Source organism: Ixodes scapularis, unplaced genomic scaffold (genome assembly GCF_016920785.2).
Source record: "Ixodes scapularis isolate PalLabHiFi unplaced genomic scaffold, ASM1692078v2 PGA_scaffold47__10_contigs__length_4178495, whole genome shotgun sequence".
NCBI lineage: Eukaryota > Metazoa > Arthropoda > Arachnida > Ixodida > Ixodidae > Ixodes > Ixodes scapularis.
In genome coordinates this window covers 524,079-549,318 of record NW_024609876.1, presented here as the reverse complement: position 1 = coordinate 549,318, position 25,240 = coordinate 524,079, and the positions used below count along the sequence as shown (strand labels likewise).

Genomic DNA, 25,240 nt, shown 5'->3' with positions numbered 1-25,240 from the left:
GCAAAAATGGGATCCATTTTCCCATTGAAATTTTCAGAAAATAACTTATAACTTTTGATTAAGTTATCGGATCGGGCTGAAACTTTGGCAACTGGTTGTGACCTCTAGCTCTACCTTTGGGCGGAGAATGAGCGTTGGGCGATGCCTAGTTTATTTTTGCGGTGAAAAAGACCGTGTAAATTTTCTTTTGTGACACCCTGTACTTTTCTATTTTTAATACTGTATCTGTGCATTAGATGACACTTTGAATATGTTTAATACACATAGTTTGAATGCCACATGACCACATAAAATACAGTAAACGCGATTGAAACCAACCAATTCTCGACCGGCTGTTTTTGGGCGGAAAGAAAAGCAAAATCGAGCTGCATATTGCGTTCTGGGTAGTGGTGCTCTTATAGGTGATGTTTAAATGAAAACCTCGGCGAGCATAGATGCTCTGTCAGTGGTGTCCTTTTAAACCCTTTCGTGATTCCGTTTTTTTTTGCTTGTTTTTTTCTAAATATGTGCTCTAGTGGTTGTTTTCCTCCAAAGGAATAGGAGCGGAAGAGTCAATGCACAGTTTTTTTTTTTCAGTTATCTAATGGGAGCACGTATAGTTCTTGCAAGCTGTACAGATTGACATGCATTGAATGGAAATATTGCCACGAACGCAGCTGACTAAGCAGGCAGCGTGTCATGGCCTAACGGTTATCGCGCATGCCTTCCACGCAGAAAGCCAGGGTTCGATTCCTGGCCGCGGGTACGCATTTTTGTTGACTCTAATGTACTGTTCTGGTAAATTCGAGAACTGTGTTGCTGATTCGAGGTTAGAATGTTCTACACGCCGATTGTTCCAGAAGCCCACACGTGTACAAGAGGGGCTCCGCGTAACCAGCCGGACTCAGTTTCGCCCCAGTGTTCAAATCTGCTGTCACGCCGACCTCGACGCTCGGGACGCTCTGCTTTCTTCTGTTCCCTCTTTTTTTATTTTTGGGCACAAATTCGTCTCTTTAAACATTTCCGTTTTCCCAGTATTCTTTGTTTCACCTTGTTATTCGTGATAGTATAGAGGGCAAAAGGTTGCTTTCTTTCTTTCATTCGGACTTCATTTTGGCATGCACTCTTTCATGACATTTTGATGGTTTCAAACCTCCGAACAGGGGGTACTCTACAAAACCTCTCGATTGGATGATAAGCTCTCGGCTTCTAAATTCAATTCTGAGATGCGTTTAATGTCCGACTCAGAAGTGCTGGGGCTCCGATTGTCGCTACCACCGGAGCTTGCACGTATTGTGTGCGTGGAGCGTCTAATTTCGAAACTGCACGTGCAAATACAATGTTTGTAGTTTCCCAAAGACATGGCAAATGGCAGCCCTTCCCAGGTGTGTGTGCAGTTTCGCATTTGGGTGGAATCTTCCAAACATGTGATCGCCGCCGTACATGTACGGCGACGACGATCGAAGAGTTAAGGGGCACAGTGCTGGCTCCGTGCCCAGGCAAGTCCGTTTTGTACTTGTAAGACAGTGTCAGCGTGCCTCTCCCTCCCAGATCGTGGTCCTGGACAGGACGACAGGGCAGCTGGCGGACCGCAACAGCCCCTGGGCAACTTACGTGGTGCGCGGCAAAGACGCCCCGCAGTACGAGCAGCGGCTCTGGAATCCCCCACCAGAGGAGGTGACTCTATTTCCATAAATGGCGGGGGACGGGGGACATGGCCTAGACTGAGGTCCTGGAAACTCGGGGACTCCCCGGACAGCCTTTATAAGTTTCCCTAGAGCCACTAAACAAGAGTAACGACACTGCAGCCATCTTGGTGCTCAAAATCATGGTTGCCAGTTAGTTACCTGAAACTTTATTTGAAATTGCAGAAACAGTTTTTCGTCCTGCATTAAAACGGTCGACGACAGAGCAAAATTATGTCGCCCGAGCTTTGTGACACCACATCTATAGCTCTGGATGTCACATTTTTTTTTAATAGCGACGTTTTCCAGCTGCCCCTGCTTGGCACGAGGCAACAAGATGGCGGTGCCCACGAGAAATTTGGGGAATGGAGCGCCGATTCGCTATGCGAAGCTCGCTTACTGGCTCTAGGTTCCCCAAGCTCCCAAACTTCTTTGGCCGTCCCCATGCTCGAGGAAGGTGTCTGTACGGTTTAAGCCCTATTTTTGCAGTTCTGAGCCGTCCATTAAGGGGGACACCACCTTAAAATTGCGGTTTATGAGAAAAAAAGTTTCTCTATTTTTATGTATTGTGGTTCCACAACTAATAGTCTATACTCCTGCAAATTTTTGTTGCAATATCTAAAGTATTTACGGAGAAATAAAACTTTTTCGGTAAGCCAGCGATGCAAAATCATGTTTTTGAAATGTGAAACTTCTATGTTTTCTTTTTTCAAACTGCTGTAACTTTGCACCAATATGCCCTAGAATGATAACCATACTCTCGTTGGAAAGAGCTTTTCTTGAGAGTTTTAGTACATTAAATATATTTGTTTGAGAGTAAACTCTATTCGGGCAAGAACACCATAGAAGTCCAGCTTTCACGTAGAAAAGGCTATGCATATGGCGAAGATGCAAGAAGCCCTCCTGATGCATGTGATGCCGGGATGCGAAGAATGGCATTCATGCTTTTGCATTCACAACTCATAAGAAGTGCTTAGGTGTACCTCAAGCCTTTTTTGCCGGCGCATGGAAGGGATCTGTTCCGAATTTCTAGGCTTTGTGTAAAAACGGTTAGCGCCGAGTACGGCCCCAAACGTCTTGTATAGCGCTGTGCTCGGGTAAGCTGACATTCCTTAAGAACAAAGGCTGCCAATCTGATTGTGTTCAATGCAAAAGGCTTCTACTAGGAGCTGCACCGTGATGCCACTGTCTCGTTGCATGCTTCCAATAGTCAGGCTAGTGCGTTCCCTCTTTGTACTAGTTGTCAATGCCACATGCCTCGCGGTGCTATATTGTCCAGACTGTAGTTTGCAGCAGGTGCATGGTCTGCTGGAGTAAATGTTGGCTTTGAAAAGTTTTTTTCTCATGGTAGTCTATACCCGGTGCATACTCCGCACATAAAAAATTGTCGTACATGGCACACCTCGAAAAATGCCTGCTTTATGAATGCATAAAAAAGCCGTATCACACCAAAACCATTGTTAATATACTCTCTCATTCACAAAATTTATCGCGTATCATTACGACAAACAATCCCGAAAAAACAAATCCTTGTGTAGTTCGCACCACGTAAAATTCCTACTTTTAAACACTTAGTCCACGATCTACAGATTTGGAAATGTGGTAACTACTAGTTCTTTATCTCTATGCACGCATTTCCCTTTGTGGCAGCGGCACCAGTGGAAGCACCCCAAGGTTGCCGCTCCCCAAAGCCTGCGCATCTACGAATGCCACGTGGGCATAGCCTCGGAGGATTACTGGGTGGCCAACTACAGTTACTTCACCTCCCACGTCCTGCCGCGCATCAAGGCACAGGGTGAGCTCCATTTGCACTTATGGTCGCCGACAAGGCGAGGACGGCGGGGAGTGGCTTCGATCGTCCCGCCTACAGCCCAGGCTTCCCACCTTCGACGACGCTTGGGCGTCTTGCGCACCTTGAAGGTGCGCATGCAGGCAATGCACGGCAGGACGCACGGAGCATGCGATGGAGGCCAGGCGTCGGAGAGATGCGCCCCGCCATTTTCTTTCTGTCGGCGACCGTAAAGCGGTAGTTACGCTAGGTTAGGGTGACTATATTCCTCAAGGTAGAAAACGGGACATCCCAACCAGGGGGAGGGAGGAGGAGGGAATACTAAAGATTGAGGTTGGTAGAAAAAATGAAAAGATATAACAGCTCTTATTTCAAAACGTTACCATATTGCACTAATGCCCTAGGGCCTAGGGAACAGCCACACACACAGTTCAGTTGCATGCACTCATTTGGAAGGTCCTGCTTCGGGTCCTTCGTTGGTGTGGGCGTATTTTGCCGACGACTGAAGTTTCTTAAGCAGGACTTTTTTCTGCAAGACTCAGTTGTAAAAGTCTGCACACTTATATGAGAAGTTCAACCGCACATGATTGCTATATCCGGTAACTGAAAAAAGAAAAATATTTCTGCACTCACGTCTTCGCAAGAGAAAAAGTGTTTGTGGGCAAGAACAGTTCTAAATATTACTCTCTAGGTAAATATTTTAAATACCTACGGTCATTTTTGTGAAATATACTTGTAACGGTTTGTTTCAACTCGTTTGGTGCCCATTTCGAAACTATGCACTCCTGCGAAAACGGGACATGATTCTTTATTGGGACAAAAAGACGGGACGGCAGAAGCGGACCTTAAAAACGGGACTGTCCCAGCCAAAACGGGATGTCTGGTCACCCTACGCTAGGTAGAAATTTGGGGTCACGCACGTCGTCGACGGCAGGCAAAAATCCCTCCTCGACTTCGTCGGTCACACCCACGCGGTGCTAGGGAGAGGGATGTCGGGATTTGCGATCCAATTCAGTGGTTTTTGTTTCTGACACCGTTGCAGACGAATATGGCAGGCTCCACACCTGACAAAAAAGCATCTAACGACAAAATGTCGTAAAAAAATTGTACGGGCTTGGCCGTGGTTACAAAGACCAGGGAGCACAGGATTTGTCGCACACAAATTACAGACCATGTGTGGTTTGTGCTAGATTTTTCTTATCTACTATATATTTATTTATTTTAGTTTTTTTTTTTTTTTTTTGTTCTTAATTCTTTTATTTATTATTTTATTTTAATAATTTTATGCAAAACCTGCCACTCTCGCCGCCATGTTTGCATTCAAATAAAAATCTCGCTGGGGTTCTTCTCTTCATTGGCACTAAAGCAGAGGTCTCAAACACGCGGCCGGCGACTCTGGGCGACTCCCGCAAGCATCCCGTGGCTGTGAGGTCCCTTTCCTGTGCCTCGGGCACTACGTGTACCATAAATAATATATCGTCAGATTCGTTTTTTTGCTTAAAAAAGGAGCTCTGCTCATACAACGTATTCACGCATTTTGCACTGTTTTGTCTTCTTTTGGACTGAGTATTGCTTCGTCCAAATATTTGCTTTTTGGCCCTTTCTCGTGTAAATCGACTGAAACGGCAATGCCACTACTGGTCTTCAAGCACGAGCTCTCTGCTCAAGGAGGCACCTCGGCTACTCGAACTCTCGCTTGGCAGGTGGGACTGCCAAAGATAAAGCTACGATCTCGGGTTTTTAACTGTCGGACAATACCTTTAAGATATGAGTATTTTCTTATAATGCTGCTATAAAAATCGGCAGGAAAGCGAAAACTGCCGTATGAAGAGATATTTTTTTCTAGGCCTGTTGAGCCTAGTGAATTGTGTGAAAGGGCAAGGACAGTGTGCTTGCTCTCGTTCTATTAAAAACTGCCAGAATGTTGGTGTTTTAAATCTTTTTATAATATCAGGTGTGTGCCCAAAGTAGTCCTATATGCAAATGAAAGCTAAATATACTGGCAATACAGTGAGCTTTCAAGGAGCAGAGCACAAGGTTCCTTCTCTAAAAAATCTTTGCGGTGTCGCTGGGGCAGTCGGCTGCTTTTCAATGTAAAAGCACCACTGCTGCTTTTTGTTGTCCCCTCCTCCCCTTCCCTCCCCTCTGTTTTCCCTCGGCCTTTTGGGGGTTGGCTATCCGCCCCCCACGCTAGAACGAGTTTGAGACCCCTGCACTGGAGCCTCCAGATAAGCTATGCTTACAGTATTGACAACCTCACTCTCCGATTGCCTCACGAACGCCGCCATTTCGTTACCCTTTGAGCGGGCACTATTGACAAGAGCTGCGATTCGATAATGCGACTGCCCGATTTCTAAATATGGTGTCAGCAAGCTTGGGTGATATCTGTTTTCTACAGAAGATGAAGTTTCATATAACTGCACAAGATTGGTAAGGTGGTGTTACTCTGAAGTGTTGCTCACTTGAGGGCTTTAATTGGCACTTGTCTCATACTGTCACGAATAAAAACATAAACCTGATTAATCAATCTTAAAATGAATGCTTAAAGGGATGGTGAACCGAAATTTGGATTTAAAAAAAAAAAACAATGCTGGAGATGTAGGCGGTACGCTACAATCCCCACAACAGTACTAGTAAGGCAATATCTCAAATGGACGGCCGTATTTTTGGAAAAAGTCGAGATTGAACCAGGCCGATGAGGCGCGTGACAAAAAGATACCTAGTTTTTTCCTCTCTTCGCTTCGCTCCCTCAAGGCCGCGAGGCGGAGAAGACGCGAGGCCGTTCCCTCTCCTTCTCGGAGAAACATGACGTCAACGTTCCTGCCAAATGCATTTCTTTTTTTTGAAAAATACGGTCATCCGTTCGAGATATCGCTGTATGATTGATGTTTTGGTGTTTGTAGCATCCCGTTGCACCCTTTTGCCACGTGTTTTGGGGAATCCAGATTTCGGTTCAGCATCCCTTTAATGCGGCAAACTTGTTTTGAGAAACATAAAGTAACATATACTTTGATGGTGACGGAAAGACAACTCCCTCAAGCAGCCATACCTTTGTATGGCTGCTTGAGGGAGCTCCTTTGTAAGCGCGTAGGTATCCAGAAGTTTTTGAGCTCGAACAAACAAGGTTCTCGAGTCATCTGGAACATTTCAGTCATGCAAACAAAAAGAAAAAAAGGACAAGTGCTCGTGGAGATCAAACGCTATCCAGCGGCGTGGGAGTCAAGCACGCTGCTGGCTCAGCTATTTGCAAGCGGCAATACACAGTCTATGAGGCAGCAGGCGCACGTGACTTGTGAGCATCAAAAATGTTAAGATTCGAGTGGAGCCTCATGTTTCAGTCACAACATGCTACTAGTTTGCATCCAGGCTCGGACAGACAGCTAGACAACTAGTATACCTGGCTGGTTTTTTTTATGGTGAAAGCCTTACTTGTTTTATTAGGCGAAAAAACGGCATCGTCGTACCCAAAAGATGGTCATAAAAATATTGTCAAGCACGCGCCACGCAATCACATGCTGAAGGACGACGCCATCCTTGGCGTCTTCTGTGAGGTCATCCCAGAGGTTGTCCTAGACATCATCCTCTAGGCGTCATCCTTCAGGTTGCCCTAGACTTCCTTGAAGTCGTCCTAGAGGTCGTCCTAGACATCGTCTTCTAGGCGTCGCTCTAGAAGTCGTCTTGTACGTCGTCCTTGAGGTCGTCCGAGAGGTCATTCTTGGCGTCGTCCTAGACGCCGTCCTTGACGTCGTCTTAGATGCCGTACTTGGCGTCAATCTCTAGGACGTCGTCCCATACGTCATCCTAAACTTTAATATGTGTAGAAACATTACTCAAAAACAATTCTCCCGCGGGACTATAGGGTGATTCCACGTCAGTTCATGCAATGATGGTCCGGGTCATAATTTAGATATTTTTGTTAAAAATATATATGAAAGCCATGTTCTTGGGAGGAACATTCAGCTAGATATGAACGCCGTAACAATTGTTTTCGCTGAGAAATAAAATAGAGAAGCTTGAGGCGTGGAAATTGAGAAGATTTCGCAATGCTACTTGGCACAGTCGTCATTTCCTTATCGAACCTTTCACGGCACCATAACTTTTTTAATAGGTTTTACAAAGGTTATACAACACATACATAAAAAATTTAAAATATCCATAAAATATTTCAATGCAAACAAAAATATCAAACATGGCAAAAAAAGCGTTTTAGAGACATATTCACAATTTTTTTGCAAATAAACCATCTATCATAATAGTTCACAAAGAATATCAAAATGCGCGTATTTAAATATTCTTTACGAATATATACAGATAATATGCCCACCCTTAAACATATTTTTGTTATCAACGCGGAAATTCGGCTGATTTCTCAAAATGTGGCAAGATTGGGCGTCGATATTTAAAAAACTCCATCTTTTATTTTCTTTAAACTCCCCTTGGCACTTTGCAGTGACTTTAACTAACCTGTGATGGCAAAAGATTGAGTAACATATGACCTCCAAGCGGGAATAGCTACGACAAACCTTCACTCGGAGCGAGCCGACGTCTTCGTCATAGCGGCTTTGCCGCACAGCACCAAACGTTTGGGCGTTAGTTATGGCATGTATTTTATATTATTAAAATTCTTTTTTTATACGCGGTGAGTATTAGTGACGTGAAAAGGAGCTTTGAGCTGGAATGCCATTAATTAGCTTACAATTCACAGGAATAAAACAGCCCCACTCTGCAAATTCGCTACCTATGCATCATACATAAGCTTAAAACTCTCAGTTGCGCGAATGGCCATGTATACATCTGGCCTCTCGGCATATGATGACTTTCACAGATGAGTTTCCTGGATTCCTTTGACAGGTTTTACGGTGGTCCACTTTGCTTGCTTCACCGCACGAAACTCTCGAACTCGAAGACAGTTGTGAGCACTGCACAGAGTGGTTTGACGCGTTTTGCGAAGTGCTGAAGGCATGTAGTTCCCACCAGGAACGCAAGCGATTGTACGTGCTTCTGCCACCAATCATCCTGAAGAAAACAATATTGCGTCTGGTGTCGGGTGCGACTGCCTACATGATTGATCAAACATGAAAACTGAAGCGCAAAGGTGGTGTTTGGGCAACCCCTGATCCCTACATGGGGAAAAAGGCGAATGCCGAAGACGTGGGGTTGCAATTGAGTACTACACACGCGACGACCTCACATGCTCTGTTCAAAGCCCCGACAAAAAGGACGTCGTCAAAGCCATGATCAACGACATGTTCAAAGTCGTAAAAAGGTTTATGACCCGCTCTATTAAGGAAGCTTACCAGCTGTTTAGGAAGGACCAACCCCAACCCGAACTAGGCATCTCCAAATTTTATTCCCTACGACCAAAATGGGTAAAAAAAAAAGTCCCGAGCACGAGGTGTGCGCATGCATATATTGCGTCAATTTTCAGTTGCTTTTAACGGCAATAACAAATGCCCCAAAGAAGACATTTACTGAAGACGACTTCAAGCGCATCTACCTCTTCTGCGCTCCACAGAACGATTGCTTTCTGCGCCGTTGCGAAAAGTGCCCAAAAACGCAGAGCATCTCGCTGCAGTCGCTTCATCTCGACGAAGACCAAGAGATCTGTTTCGCGTTATGGGACGCTGGCGAACTCGTCAAAAAGGTTATGGACACTTGTGCCTTCCTGCGGCAATAGGAGAGCGAAAAGTATATGAGGCATTCTTACATCCTTGACCTTGAACGAAGCCTGATACATGACACAAGAACCGCCTTACCGCCCAAGGCAGTGATGTTCCACTTCGATTTTGCGGAAAAATGGACAGTACTCTTTCCAACCACAGTGCAGAGTTTTCATTGAAAAAAAACTCGAGTGTCTCTCTCCACAAGTGTGGTTACGTCCACGCAAGGCACGCAAAGCTTTGCCGTTGTCACCGATGGTACACGAAACATGACACAGCTCGCGCTCTTCTAGCCACATAGGCCATAAAAGAGTATGTTAATGTTCATTTCCCAGTCTTTTTTTAAATAATTTTTGTATCAGACGGAGCGGCGGCGCATTTCAAGAATCGCTTCCAATTCCACGAATTGTCTCGGAAGCTGCACTCTTAAGCAAGATGGATCTTTTCAGCCACTGGACACGGAGAAAGCGCTTGTGATGAAGTAGGTGGAAGAACCAACGCTCACCAAGTTGAGATCTTCGCTCAACTCAACGATTGCCACCGCTGAAGACTTTGTGGAAGTGCTACGTAAAAAAGTAACAAATGTCTGCGTGTTCCACCTATCTGTGGAACAGGTTCGAGAGTTTCGTGCGGTAAAGCAAGCAGAGTGGACCACCATAAAACCTGTGAGAGGAATCCAGGCTTCTCATCTGTGGAAGTCATCATATGCCGAGAGGCCGGATGTATACATGGCCACTCGCATAACTGAGAGTTTTAAGCTTATCTATGCATAGTTAGCGAATTCGCACAGTGGGGCCGTTTTGTTCCTGTGAATTGTAAGCTAATTAATGGTATTCCAGCTCAAAGTCCATTTTCGCGTCACTAATACTCAGCCCTTATGAAAAAAATAATTTTAATAATATAAAATACATGCCATAACTAACGCTCAAAACGTTTGGTGCTGTGCGGCAAAGCCGCTATGACGAAGACGTCGGCTCGCTCCGAGTGAAGGTTTGTCGTAGCTTTACCCGCTTGGAGGTCATATGTTACTCAATCTTTTGCCATCACAGGTTAGTTCAAGTCACTGCAAAGTGCCAAGGGGAGTTTAAAGAAAATAAAAGATGGAGTTTTTTAAATATCGACGCCCAATCTTGCCACATTTTGAGAAATCAGCCGAATTTCCGCGTTGATAACAAAAATATGTTTAAGGGTGGGCATATTATATTTATATATTCGTAAAGAATATTTAAATACGCGCATTTTGATATGTTTTGTGAAGTATTATAAAAGATGGTTTATTTGCAAAAAAATTGTGAATATGTCTCTAAAACGCGTTTTTGTGCCATGTTTGATATTTTTGTTTGCATTGAAATATTTTATGGATATCTTTAATTTTTTATGTATGTGTTGTATAACTTTTGTAAAACCTATTACAAAAGTTATGGTGCCGTGAAAGGTTCGATAAGGAAATGACGACTGTGCAAAGTAGCATTGTGAAATCTTCTCAATTTCCACGCCTTAAGCTTCTCTATTTTATATCTCAGCGAAAAAAATTGTTACGGCGTTCATATCTAGCTGAATGTTCCTCCCAAAAACATGGCTTTCATATATATTTTTAACAAAAATATCTAAAATATGACCCGGACCATCATTGCATGAATTGACGTGGAATCACCCTATAATGCTTCCACCTTCCTACACGTAAGCAGTCTTGAGTGGCCTCTTGTAATTTTTGTTGTTTTTGTCCTTACACACGGAACCTGCTTTGAAGGACATTGCGGGTGCACCCAACCTTGTCAAAACAGGCAAAGAGAGGAGTGCCTGTTCTTGGTTCAGTGCCCATGCAACATGGCTTCTTCTGTTGGCTTTTCTTTTACTCTCGGAGCATATTTCTGACTATGCTACATCCAGTAACTTTAGCATTTTTGGGTCCTCGCGATTTGGCCGAATTTTGAAGTGTTTTGAATGCCCAGAGTCTGTCCGTTTCCCTTGGTCTTTTCTCTCTTTCCCTTTTTTAGTGTAAAGGCTGATCTGGCCTGTTGAGCTTCTTACTCCCAGTTCTAAACTGGGTGCAAAGGGCAAAGGACCTTCAATGCTAGTAGGGCCTCTTATTTTCAGAAAAAAACTAATCTTATATTTGAGTGTGGTATTTATTTTGTGTGAAAAACTTGTAGAGCTCTCTGGGAAGGCTGGTTCTACAGTGGAGTACATCTAAAGGTAAACATTTGACACAGATCTGTCTGGTTGGGAGTAATTAATTGTTAAAAAGCGCAGCACGGTCGCTGAGCACTGCGACATCGAGGACCTTCGTATTGACTTTGACAAAACATGCATCATTGACGTTGAGACAAATCCCCAAAAGAGACTGTTTCTCGAATCCTAGCATTTTCATACAACATCACAGAACATCAATCAGTCTCTCAGAGTTTTACCATCCGCATATATGAACGGATTTCATCACCTTATTGAAAGGGTACAGCTGTAGAAGACCACATGACCATCGTAGAAAAAAAAGAAAAGGACACTGCTCCTCAATGGCCATAGCCATAGTTGCCCATTAAGAAGAGGCCAAGTTGGCTTTGAAATGTAGGGTCCCTATGAAGGGCTTGGTTGGCATTTGAATTTTTTAATAATTAAGTGAAGTACATTGAATGCTTTTACTTTCAGGTTACAATGCCATCCAGATAATGGCCATCATGGAGCATGCTTACTACGCCAGCTTTGGGTACCAGGTGACAAGCTTCTTTGCCGCTTCCAGGTACAGTGCTCATGCGATATGCCGGAATATGCACTCACGGATTATCTCTTTTTCGCGTGACTAGAATGCTGCCATTGAAGTGGCATCCACTTGGACGAAAAATATTTGATTTCAAACATTAACCCCCTTGCATGAAGTGTGCTAAAGTGCCAGTGCTGTAGTATTTACAGTAACTGCGTCGCCCAGCGTGTAAGCTGCGATAAGTTTGGCATTATACAGTGCTCGCCAAACTTGTACACAGTTTGCACGTTTTATACAAGTTTGGTGATCACTGCACACTAAGTAGTACTTAATCTTTTCAATCATTTCAGAGATGTACCGAAAACCATACTGCATTTCATCTTGACTCTGACCACAGCCAATGCCTAGATCCGATTGAGCCAATCCGGCAGCAGCAAAAGGGGATCGTGACGGCGCTTATCGTCTGCATGTTTCCTATCCCCGGCCGAATCAATCGCGCACAGCGAATGCCCCATGATCCTGCGCTTTTTCCTGCGCATTATTGTTTCAGCCGGTGATATCAAACGTACAAAACGACGAGCGCCGTGACAATGCATTTTGGCAGTGCTTGATAGACTCCACCGGATCATATACTGTTGGCTGTGGTCAGACTCGATGCGAAACGGAGGATTTTAGTGCCAAGTTATGTTCGAGGCAGTGTTGGATCAGTGCCGTTTCTAACGTTGATTCCGCATTGGGCCCGCACTGCACCATACAAACGAATGGGCCTCAAGAGCATATCTCTCCTCTTTTGTGGGCACAGCCGCTACGGCACCCCCGAAGAGCTGAAGGCCCTGGTGGACGCTGCCCACGGCATGGGCCTGTATGTGCTGCTGGACATCGTGCACAGCCATGCCTCCAAGAACGTGCTGGACGGTCTGAACCGCTTCGATGGCACCGACGCCTGCTTCTTCCACAACGGCGGCCGGGGTCACCACCCGCTCTGGGACAGCCGCCTCTTCGACTACACAAAGTCAGTAAAGCCTGCTCGGGGTTCTGGAATGGGAAAGGGCTCGATGGCCCGTCGCTTTGGCGGAGGTTGTCACTTCGGCCAACTTTGTCGCTTTGGCTGACATTGCTACTTTTCTTTACGGCTGATGTTGCTTCGGCCAATGTTGCTTTTGCCAGTACAGTGTAGACTGCATATAACGTATGTCGCGGGAGTCGCGAAAATCCGCACTATAAGCGGTACCGCACTATAACCAAAACATCAATTTTTCAGGCCAAAATACATGCCATCAGACAACTTACCTTTGTAAAAGAATTTATTTTATGTTAGATGAAAAATAAAGCTTAGTTTGAGGAAAGTCTTTATTTCACCAGACTAGTACACTTCTCTCTCAAGTGTGTCACACATTTTGAAAGAAATGAGCGACTTTTGCCTGGCGCAGCCTTTTAACGGCGTCGCGGGTTGCGGACAGACGTTGCGAGCGTTCAGGATTGCTAACCCTAATCACTTTTCTCCGGCGATGAAAACGCGTGAAAATTCGCATCCTTTATATGGTACGCGCCCGTAATACCTTCAACTTGAGCACAGGCATGAAATGCTCCAAATAAAAAATCCGGGCGATGTTCGAAAACACAAATGCTTAGAAAGCACCACTGTAGCCGAAGTAAACAAACACGACGACACGGGCGTTTCTTCCGTCTTGAGAGTGCCGCCACGACATTGCCGCACGAGTAGGTGGATCTTCCCTTCTAGTGCGTGCTGGGTTATCATAGCGACACACAACGAAAATTCACAGTCAAGGATAGCGCTTTTACGTGGAACGATGAGCTTCTATGCAGTCTACGTCCACGATCACAACCGACGCCATGTTCGCGGATAAAAGCAGCCGACCTGCGACGCGCGCGAACACTTCTCCTCGACCTGCGATTGGTCTGTCGTTGCGGTTGTTTTCCAACGCAGCGGAGGGACGCACGCACGTGAACGACACGTGTGTGCGTCCCTCCGTCGCTATGGCAACTGAAGCCTCTCTCTTCGCTTCATCGAGCAACCTCCTTGCCCCGCGAGTGCCGCTCGCGCCGTTATCTAGTGTCGCACAGGGAAGCGTGCTCTCAGCGTCGGTCGGTCGGCGCGGTCGCCGGGCTGTTCTGAAAACCGCACTATAACCGGTATTTCCCTTCGCGCGCCTGCATTTTAAGCGGTATGTAATTACATGGAGTTCTATGGGAGGCACACCGGTGGTTTAAAAAAGCCGCGTTATACCCGGTCCTGCACTATAAGCGGTTACGTTGTAAGTGGTCTATACTAGTATAGACCACTTACAACGTAACCGCTTATGGTGAAAATCAGTCCACTTCCAGCTGGATTATGGAACTGGAAATGAAGCAGTCCAGCTGGATTCCAGCTGGACCCAGCTGGACCCAGCTGGAATCCAGCTGGACTGCCTCATTTCCAGTTCCATAATCCAGCTGGAAGTGGACTGATTTTTGCCAGCTAGCTGTATTGTCAGTTTGACTGATGTCGATTTGACCAGTGTTTTCTCTTCGGCCGGTGTTGTCACTTTAGCCAGTGTTGTCTCTTTAGCTAGTATTGTCACTTTGGCAGATGTCACTTTGGCCAATGTTGTTGCTTCGATCTATGTAGTCACTTCAACCAATTTTGTCACTTCGGTTGACATTGTGGGTTTGGCCGAGTACAGAGTGTCACAAAAGAAAATTTACAGGGATCTTTTTACCGCAAAAATAAACTAGGCATCGCCAAACGCTCATTCTGCTCCCGAAGGTAGCTCAAGAGGTCACAACCAGATGCCAAAGTTTCAGCCCGATCCGATAACTTAATCAAAAGTTATAAGTGATTTTCTGAAAATTTCAATGGGAAAAGGAATGGAGCTCATTTTTGCCCGTTTTCGGTTTCTGGTGCCATAGAGCCCCATGTATTCGAAAACTTCGTCGGCCACCATTTTCCCATTGAAATTTTCAGAAAATCACTTACAACTTTTGAATAAGGTATCAGATCGGGCTGAAACTTTGGCATCTGATTGTGACCTCTAGCGCTACCTTTGGGCGAAGAATGAGCTCTCGGCGATGCCTAGCTTATTTTTTGCGGAAATAAAAACCCTGTAAATTTTCTTTTGCGGCACCCTGTATTTACCTTCAGCCGGGGCCTCTCTGCTGTCCCTGTGGGACTGTGAAAACCATTTGTATTAGGTTGAGCAGAGAGCACTCGTTGTTGTTATGAAATTTGTGACTACAGCTCCTATAGTACCTATTTACTGAGAAAGCTTAAAATGAGTCCGCTAATTTTGAGGCACATTCTCCATGTTCCTTTCCGTGTCCGCTTCCGCTTCACACGAGGCACGGCTGTTATTGGCTTTCGAATAATCGACAGTGTTTCACTCTTTACACAAAGGGTGGCCGTTGTATCACCGATGCGGTAAGTCACATCCTTGTGTCGCATGACGCGCAGATTCATTATATACGGCTCTGTATGGATGGTGGTGCAGGTGATCTTTTGGACTTCTGTAACGGTCGAAGGAAAAACCCGGAAAAGTCTGAGAATTTGAGAGGAGCAGTTCGGTAGATGCCTTCGTTGAGCGAGAGGGGCGTTTCAAGAGGTTTCTCCCTTGGGCGCAGGCTGGAAGTGCTGCGCTTCCTGCTGTCCAACGTGAACTGGTACCTGACTGAGTACCGCTTCGACGGCCTGCGCTTCGACGGGGTCACCTCGATGCTGTACCACTCGCACGGCATGGGCCACGGCTTCAGCGGGGACTACAACGAGTACTTCGGCCTCAACGTGGACACGGAGTCCCTCGTCTACCTCATGCTCGCCAACCACGTGGTCCACAAGCTGCACCCAACTGCAATCACCATCGCAGAGGTAAGCACTGGGCTGAAAAATGGTTGCACAACGGCCTTCGAACTTTGCCCAATTAATTGCAGGAATTGTTCTATGTCACCTATAGAACGAAAAACAGAAGTCCATTGTTTCTTGCGCTCGCTAGTTTGATTTAAAAAAAAAAAAAAATTAAACAAATTGAAGGTTGGAGTGCTTCTCAATCGCACCATCTCTCGAGTGAGGAGCACGGGAACGTCACTCGCACTACCACTTTCGGTTGTACGGTAGTCCGTCGTTTGCTCAAACTCGGCTATCTCGAAATATTGTTAAAGTCAGAAGCTCTCCTTGCCATGCAATGAACTTTCATAGGCACGATGCATTTACTAGTCCCATATCTCGAAAAGTTTTCAGGACAAACCTCGGATATCTCAAAGTCTCGTCAACAAAGATTGCAAAAAGACAACAAGCAGGGGAGAGCAAGCAATGGCCCAAACATTAGGTGACAGAGACAGCAATCCAAGAACAAAAACACAAAAAAGAAAAACAAAAGTTTTGCATCGTTGCATGCACGACGACGCACAAAAAGTTTGGTGTCATGTGCGTGGCAATGCCTGGAGCAGCGTGTTCCTCAAGGACATGGTTGTCTTGTTTCTTTTTCCTCCCATAAGCCTTGGCTTGGTGTTCTATGCCACTATTTCACTCCCCCTCACACTCGACGTTATCGTCCACTGTTTGTGTTTTTCTTTTATTCTTTCTTTCTTTTGGGGCGTTCTTTTGGTTTTAAATGCATTAGTATTTATTGCCCCGGTACATGCAGCCGTCTTTCGTCTGGATGTTCGTGGCTTGAACCGGGCTGATTTCGTGTGACTGCGGCACGGTTCCTGCCGTGCTCTTTCTCTTCGTTCGTTCGCTCATTACATCCACTTTTCCTCTTACAAGAGGGGAAAAGTTTTCTAGCATTCTTTTTGCGATGTACCACGGGAGCTGGAGAGCAGGAAGCTGTTGTGGCACAATGTACGTGCCAATGTAAAACCGAAGCGCAGCGACGAAGCTGTTCGTGCAAAACCGCTGACACCCGGGAGGAAAGATTGATTTTTTGAGGACAACAAAATGCAAACCGTAGGCACCGTTTAAGGGAAAAAAGACTGGCTCTTCGAAAAAGCGATATTCGGATCGTTGCAAGGATGGAATTCCCATCCTTCGCCGAGTCAGAACCCCTGCGCTAAATGCTAAAGCATTTCATCTAGAATTGACATAGAGACGTAAGCAATTTCAGCATTATATTTTCTTTTCTTTTTTTCTTGCTTTCTTGCCCCCTAGTCTCGTGTCTCCGTCTCATGACTGTTGCTCACTGATCATTTTCTTACATTCGTTTTGTTCTCCCCGTGGCATTGTGTGAGTGCAAAGTCTATTGATGCAATTGTTAGAAAAGCTCCATTCCCACAATTCGAGATCAGTGCAGTGAAAGTTTGGTACCTCGCTTATCTCAAAGCGACGAAGAGGGATGCTGAAGAAGTTGGAAAGTGGCGATCGCGTTGGCAAATGCTTTGGCTTCGGGCCAAGTTGGGCGCCTTGTCAATCGCAAGTACAAGGCTCTTGCGCAACTTTCTTGTATGGTGCATACATCCGTGCATTTGTGCGCGGCGTGCTATCGACGCGGGTTGAGGCGGCGTTGCTACGTGGCGTGAATGGCACCACGAAGACGGAGCTTGAAATGGGACACCAAATTTTGTTTTACTTGTTGGCTTTGTCTTAACAGTGCATAATCTCACGAACCGCAGTCACAACATTCCGAGAGAAGGATTGGGTTTGTGGTGACCAGTTACATTCTAGGATATAGGCCGTTCGCTGACCTCCCAATCTCTGAATGGGTTACTGTTTCTGTCATTTTTCCGATCTTGTTTTTTTCTCCAGCAAAACAAAGTTTCATTTTGTTATCTCCATCATTTTCATTTCGCGCGCGTGTAGTACTCCGACTTCGGGGTCGCGGAAATCGGGGAGGGAATGTGTAAACAAAAGACAAATGTTTTTCCCTTGTTCGTTTTACTTTGTCACGGACGTCCTCCAACTGTGTGGTCCACGGCGGTGTCATTCGGGTAAGATGAATGTTTGCAGATTGCAGGCGTTTCTGTACGTGGGCAATCACTCGGCATTTTTTTGGGCAATCACTCGGCGTTGTTTTGGAAATGGTATTCGGCCTAAAGTGGGGTGGAAGATGGGCGATGATTCGGGATATTGCGGTAGTCCTTTTGTAATTATGTTCAACATACACCAGCTCATTTGCACACTTACTTTTTGTTCATAAATTGGAGGTTGATGTTGCAGGACGTCTCTGGAATGCCGGCCCTCTGCCGGCCCGTGGAGGAAGGGGGCACGGGCTTCGACTACCGGCTGGCCATGGCAGTGCCCGACCTCTGGATCAAGGTCACTGCTCCTTCTCTCTTGCAAGGCTGATTTTGTCGGCAGACATTTGTTTTCAGATTTATTGAAAATAAATAGAAACGTCCCGATATGGTGATTGCAAACATAATACAGATAATGCAAGAAAAATGCTTGCTTTGAATATTAAGTGGCATAAATATCTGCAGTTTTGGCGACTTCTGGCTACTAAAACAAGTCTTGCTTGGGCTGCTGTTTGCATGTTTTGAGGCCAAATCACAGGTAGATTACAGCACTACATCAGCACTAGAATCGGCGCTGATGTAGCACCAACTTGAGCATAGCTTAGCACTGATGTTGTGCGCTTTATTAGTGCCGTATCACTAATATAGCATAAGGTCAGCACTGACCAATAACACAGGGAGTGCTGGGTTGTATGTCTGAACAGGCCTATAAAGGCCAACGTCTGGAAGACGTTTCGTGCGCTTCATTACTTTATCTTCTTCGTGCTCTACTCATCTGCTGGCTGCAAAGGTGTCGCAGGGCTGTGCATCTCTGTCACGTGTGTTGTAAAACTTTGTGCCATAGCTGTGGCCAGACGAAATTATAGCCTGTGGACGCGCCTCGTCACTCAGCTTGGTGCTACAGGTTAATGTCATGTTACGCTCGAATGCAAGTATTGGGGAGGCATGCTAGAGGGTCTTCGGATAAACAAAAGTTCCTTGAAAGCCAAGGTCCCGCTAGAGCGACAAACAAAAACGATCGACACTGACAGGCCTCGAGCACATGCAGCGTGTGCATAAAGGTGCTTTTAGCAAGCTTGCAGTCTCTTGGTGATTGAGAGGTAAGCACGAGTGATTGCAAGCCTCCCAAATGTAGCTTCACGTGCCCGCCGCGTGTGCTTGAAGATGGTCGGTATCGGTTCTTTCTGTCCGTTGCTCTAGTTGGACTTAATAACTACTGCCGTATTGTGCAAGTTAACACTCAATTCTAAGATTACAATGTGTAACTCCATCCATCCAGCCAGTGGGTTTCTTCAGTCACGAGCGTATTTGAGCCCTCGACCATGTGGCAATGACTGGCAACAGGCTGGAAGAAAGGCGTCACTTGCGTGCTCCCGAGATTGCTGATGTGGATGGGTGCATTCAGTAGCGGCTTCCTCAGTTCCGAATGGAGTAACTTGAGTCGGAGTTTTCGGAGAGTCTACTGAAAGGCAAAAGAAGCACGGCTCTTCGGCTACTCTTATGCAGTTTCCACTTCTTCCCCTGTGGCAGACGGTCTCCAAATAAAATTAAAGCAGACAATGCCGAGCGCACAATCACTTTTATTTGACGCCGACATCGAAGAAGTCTCGGCAAGGTCGTTACAGAAAAAGCGAGTGACTGTAGATGTCGGCGCTGCTGTTCGAAGCAATCCAAAGCAATAGAACCCTTTGCAAAACAAAAAAAAAAAAAAAACTGCTAATGTTAGAAAAAAAAAAAAAAAAAAGTCATCAACACGAGCAAATTATGGAGCTCGGTGTATCTATGCCACCGGTTACGATATATTTATACGGTCATATGTTTCTTCTGCACTTCCTTACTGACTTCCTATACCTTAAATGAATTCGTATACAGATGAAAGTCAGCCGCGCTTGGCGATCAAGGTTTTCGTCGGCCGAAGCAAGCGTCGGTTGACGTCCCATACTTGTATACACCCGATTTAGCTATGCAAACAGAACATTAATCGGGATCATGTTCTATGTGAGTGTCCAACCGTGCACCAAAGTAAGTACACTCATATACTGGCCTAGAGAAGTACAGACCTGCCCTGCTCTGTTCAGCATGAACAGGACTATCATTGATATTTGCAGAGTTTCCATGCAACGGCAATTAAAACACTGCACCAGATGTAAGGAAATCTGGTTGCGTTATTCGTCTTACCTTGAGTACTTTTCATAAACAAAAGCGAGCAAATCGCCGACCCACACCACAGCTGATGCAGCTTCTCCTGCCATTTTGTTTGTTGTTTCTCTTTCAGCATCGGAACTTTGTCTGCAATCTGGAAATATGTCATACCTTGCTCTTTTTGCTCCTAATGCACCGTCTCCAGACTCGGTGCACACGAGCTTGACTCCGGGAACTCGGAGTTGCGTGCTCCGGAAGCAGTTTTTTGCCGTTCAGTAGAAGGAGCGCTTTCTCCTTGACTCCCGGAGCCGCTACTGAATGTGCCCGATTGCCTCTCTTCAGCTGCTGAAAGAGCAGAAGGACGAGGACTGGAACATGGGCCACATTGTGCACACCCTCACCAACCGCAGGTGGATGGAGAAGAGCGTCGCATATGCAGAGTCCCACGATCAGGTCAGTGGTCGCTCTGCAGCCACATGATATTAATAATACAGTCTAAGCTCGTTATAACAGACCTTGATTTTGACCAAGATTTCGGTCTGTTGTATGCAGATATGAAGACGAAAATCAACCGAACTTCACAAATCGGTATGTAATATCCAAATGTCTGTTGTAACCAGGTCTGTTGTAATGAACTTAGACTGTAAGAATAATGATGATGACAACAATAATATTAGGCTGATCTCTAGTTTTAACAGATTCTCTGTTCATTACTGACGTGGTAACCCAGGAGCGGGGTAAAAATGGAAAAAGGCGTTATGCTCGAATCCAACGAAAAGCTGTTACACGAGGGCTAGGTAACGTAAATCACACATGGCCCATAGTAGGCAGTGCATAAGCATGCAAAGCATATGGAAGTATACTTAGTCATAATTAATCATAATTAGCTAGATTTAACGAGCAGAACAGCAGGAATTGAACCCTGAACCATGCAATCCGCAACCCGGAGCCTCTGGAGGCAAACAGGATGGAGGCAGCTGGACTAAGTATGATTCGAGGGACCCTGTGGTAGTAGGTGACTGTTGATGCGTGCAGCTAACTTTTAAATGACTACATACTTACCGTATTTATTCAAATGTAACGCGAGTTTTTTTTTCAAATTTCCCTTAACTAATTTGGGGGTTCGCGTTATAATCGCAACGCCTCAAAATATGCCTTGGTGGTGTCGCAGCACAGGCTCTTTAAAATGGCTACGACAAATCTCGCAATCTTTCAATCTTGTGCTGGCAACATATACACGCTGAAAACAGCCGATTCAATCCTATTGTTTGCGACTCGTTGCGCCCATGTTAGGGTTACGGGTTACCTTCGCAACGCTTTCTCTTTCTGTTAGGGTTACTGTACCCATGTGCCCGTGTTGTCCGTGTTTTGTGAGCTGCTGCTACGTGCTTCCGCGACTGGACTCTCGAGCAAATGGCGACGCGACGAGCTCAGTACGACGCCCGCTTTAAAAGAAGTGCAATTATGATGGCTGAGGAAATCGGAAACTCTGCCGCGGCTCTACGGGTAGATGTGACAGAATCGACTATCCGTGGGTGGAGGCTCCAGCGTGAAGTGCTCTTCAAGTGTAAACCCAACGGAAAGGAATTCCGCGGACCACGTTGTAGTACTTCTTAAGGTACTTTTTTTCCCCTCACTTAACTCGCGTTACATTCGTGTTCTTTTTTTTTTTTTTTGCGCTGTGAAAAGTCACTTCTCGCGTTACAATCGTGGTCGCGTTACATTCGAGTAAATGCGGTACTCGCATAATGAACACACTCGCATAATGAACGCACCCCCCCCCTTTCCCCCCCCCCCCCCCCCCCCAACAGGTACCAATATTTGAACTTTTTTTTTTCCCCTCACGTAATGCACGCACCTCCAATTTTCGGCTCCATGAGTCTTGAATTGCGTCCAACTTAGCTAACCACCAAGCCAATTTTCTTTCGCCGCCAAGCAGTCAGGCCAGGCCAAGCCAAGCCGCTCTTGTGATGGCTGCAAGTGCGTAGTTGCGGAAGTAATCAACCATGAAACCGAGTAGCATGCACACTTGACGAAGCTTGGGTCGAGGAATTGCCCAGCCCCGGACATTCTTCGCCTATCACAGTGATCTGATTGCTGCGCCAATTGCACCAAACTGTGCCAAGGGGCTAACCCTGATACATCGTGCTCCATTTCGCCAAAATATGGGTAATGTGCGCCAAGCCTGCGCCAAAAAACAATTTCGGTCGCCTTTCAAAATCGAAACTAAACTGAGTACCGTAATTGAGCAGGCGTGTGTTGGGGGGCGCAAGCGGCCGACTGACACTAAGTACCTTGCATCAATTGTCTATCCGATCCTGTATGGTTGTCTCGCTGTTTCGCGCTTTCGTTGCTTCGTAAATTTCCTCTCGCATTTTTTTTTTTTTCATTATTTTTAACAATAGAGGCGAGTGAGTGCGGACGCTCCAACGCTATCGTGCCGGGTACCAGCCGTGCCGTCATGCTGTGAAACAAAACCACTTTTTTGCACTGCGGGAGTTATTTTGTAAACTGAAGCACTCGCTCCTGAAAGCAACTTCCGTGCAAAAGCTATTTTTGGTCCCTGCCTTCCAGTCACCGTGGTCACGCGACGTTGGGTGTTGCTGTCCCCACGTCGCTGCAGATATGGCACTTTCTAAAATGAAACTATGTACCGCCGCACAGGGCCGTAACCAGGGGGGGGGTTAGGGGGTTCTGACCCCCCCCTGAAATTTTTTTCTGGGTACGGCCCTGGTCGGTGCACTTGCAGCCAGTCGATTTTAATCTCCCCCTCTGCGCACGCGCAGTGGCGCCGGTCAGCTACCGGGTACCAAACCGGGACCGGTTCTCCAGTTTGCTGTAACTCTCCATTATATGCCATCGATGCACATGATTCATAGGCGAAAATAAGACAATAGACACTTTCAAAATGGCCGCCGTTGTCCCCGAAAACCCTCCCGAAATTTTTTTCTGGGTACGGCCCTGCCGCCGCATGTTCATCAACATTCCTGTTTTTGTTTAAATCGTACGTTACTACAAACATCCCTCTTTAGCTGAAAGACTGCTGTGTCGAAGTATTCATTACCTAGGTTTCTCTCGGTAGGCTTTCTTTTGAAAGGGACGCTGGTATGTGAAAAGTCTGCCACGAAGGAAAGTTGATGAGGAGAAGTGAACTAAAGCAAATAAGGCAATGTCTGCACGCTGAACCCGCACAGCGCGTATGTTTGTCTCGAGCTCAGTCATTGCACAAAGCGCTCCAAGAACCTTTGGACCCTGGCTCGCAATGTCTTGCATCGCAAGCCAGGGCTCAGGCTTTTTTTTTTGTTTTGTGTGTTTAGCTTGTACCTTGTTTGCCGGCCTGGCAAGCACGCACCGCTGGACTGTTTTTCTCGTATGCTCGACAGTTACATTTCGCAAACAGTCTTGAGAATCACGTTACGACGGAGCGGAATGGGGATGGTTTCGGTTTCGATCGTACAGCCATTGTCTCCGCTCGCGCAACGAAGCATGCGCGACGAAGCACACGCAACTGCAAGCCTGCCAAAGTTGCCCTCACGTGCATGCGAACATAATTGCACGGCCGAGGCACCAGCCGAGATGCTTGCAATCCATTGTTTTACGTTTGCTTACTTTTGATGAAAATCTGGCACGTCGGGAACCAGTAAAACGGTGGCAAGCGGTTTTTCAGAATTGCTCGGCAATGCCTACAGCACTGTGCACTTGTGGGATGTCTTAGCAGTAAAAACACAAGCAGCGAGTTTCATCCCAACGCAACACATGACAACACACCACAAAGTTCACTTCGTTTGTACAGCACTTAAAACAAATATTTTTATTTTTCTAAGAATATCTGCTCCAAAATCCATATTTTGCTGCTCCGAAACGCTGTTCTGCTGCTCCAAAGGCCACATTTACTGCTCCAAAACGCTGTTTTGGGTGCTCCGAAAGGTGCTCCAAAATGGCTTAGGCCAAACACATCACTGCTATCGGATGCATTGACGTCAACAAACACGCCCTCGTCTGTGGTCCGCTTTTGGACAGTGAAATCGTGAAAGTGGTTAAGCCTAAGTATGGTCGTGTCGCTGTTTGTGCTGAGTGAGCTTCATAGGACGTTTTTTTCTTCTGCAAAAGGCACGCCGGAAATGCCCTAAAAAGGTTTGCAATTTATAAAGCATGGTTACTGTGGCACACCCCTGACCAGCCGTGGTGCGCCTCCATCAGTGGAGACATGCCACAGTGCCTTGCCGTGCCATATGGGCACCTAATATGACATCTGCACTAAGTGTGTAGGTGCAAAAATTTAACCCCTCATAATGAACGCACCCCCCAAATATGTGTCAATTGTTCGGGAAAAAGGGTGTGTTCAATATGCGAGTAAATACGAAAGTACCTTCCTATGTGATCTCGCAACATTATGGGTCCTGAACTAGACCAGGGGACGACAACCCCCGAGGCGGTTCTATGTGGCCTCTTACTTCCTTTTTTGCTTTTTATTCCCCCCTCCTCTCGTCTTGCCGTCGGCCGCCTCAGTTCCGAGGCAAAAGCGCCGGCCTACGAATCGCCAGGTGGCGGGTTTGAATCCCAGCCAAGGTGCCCGCAATCTGACGGAGGCATATTGCAGAGAAAGCGCCGTGTAACCAAGCTTTCGGTTGCACGTCGAAAGATCCCCAAATGGTTGAAATTAATATTCAGTCCTGCGCTGGGGCATGCCAAATGCCCTTCGTTGTTTTGGCACATGGAGCCCCCACTCGACTTGCTGTCTGGCCCCCTCCATGTCGGCTTTACGACGACTCTGCCTGCTGTTGCAGAAGTTAGCCGACACCCAGTCTAGACCATGAGTATGTGAATGTGTCATGTGTGCAACGAATCTGAAACTACCCAAACCAATCTGTAACCAAGCATTACAAAGCGTAATGCAAGCATATTGCATGCAGGACACATTTGGTGCTCTCCCAGTTTATCAGAATGATTGAGACAACTTTAATTTTTTAGCAGCTTACATGCATTCTATTTAACTCACGAAAACACTTAGAAACTGGTGTTTGAGAACAAGTAGTCTGTTGAATAAGAGTACCTAACCCTTTAAGAAAATTGTGTGGTAAATTGCTAGGCAAGTATGTTGGATACGGAAGCTAAACGTTTGTTAGCTGTACTCTGTGCTTCTGTCAATTGAGTATGGGGAATGATGGGCTGCGGCCGGTCATGCATCAATTTTCCCGCTAAATTTAGTGAGTAAACTGAATTCGTCTGTAGGTCACGTGGCACTAATTTTCGCGATAAATCTAGCATGGAAACTGAAGCCACATGACGTCACAGGCCACGGCTTCACGAAGTCTGGCTTCACTTAATCTGGCGCAACTGGTTG

At 46.0% G+C, this 25,240-nt stretch overlaps 1 protein-coding gene across 1 annotated transcript in view; it reads left to right on the top strand.

Moving 5' to 3' along the window:
• Positions 1–25,240, top strand: part of LOC8028228 (1,4-alpha-glucan-branching enzyme) — a 44,570-nt gene that overhangs the window by 4,162 nt on the left and 15,168 nt on the right. The window contains exons 4-10 of the mRNA XM_040221112.3: positions 1,531–1,656; positions 3,315–3,459; positions 11,760–11,850; positions 12,614–12,823; positions 15,430–15,673; positions 17,957–18,055; positions 20,239–20,349. Of these exons, the coding sequence (XP_040077046.2) occupies positions 1,531–1,656; positions 3,315–3,459; positions 11,760–11,850; positions 12,614–12,823; positions 15,430–15,673; positions 17,957–18,055; positions 20,239–20,349 (1,026 nt within the window). The remainder of the gene's footprint in view (positions 1–1,530; positions 1,657–3,314; positions 3,460–11,759; positions 11,851–12,613; positions 12,824–15,429; positions 15,674–17,956; positions 18,056–20,238; positions 20,350–25,240) is intronic.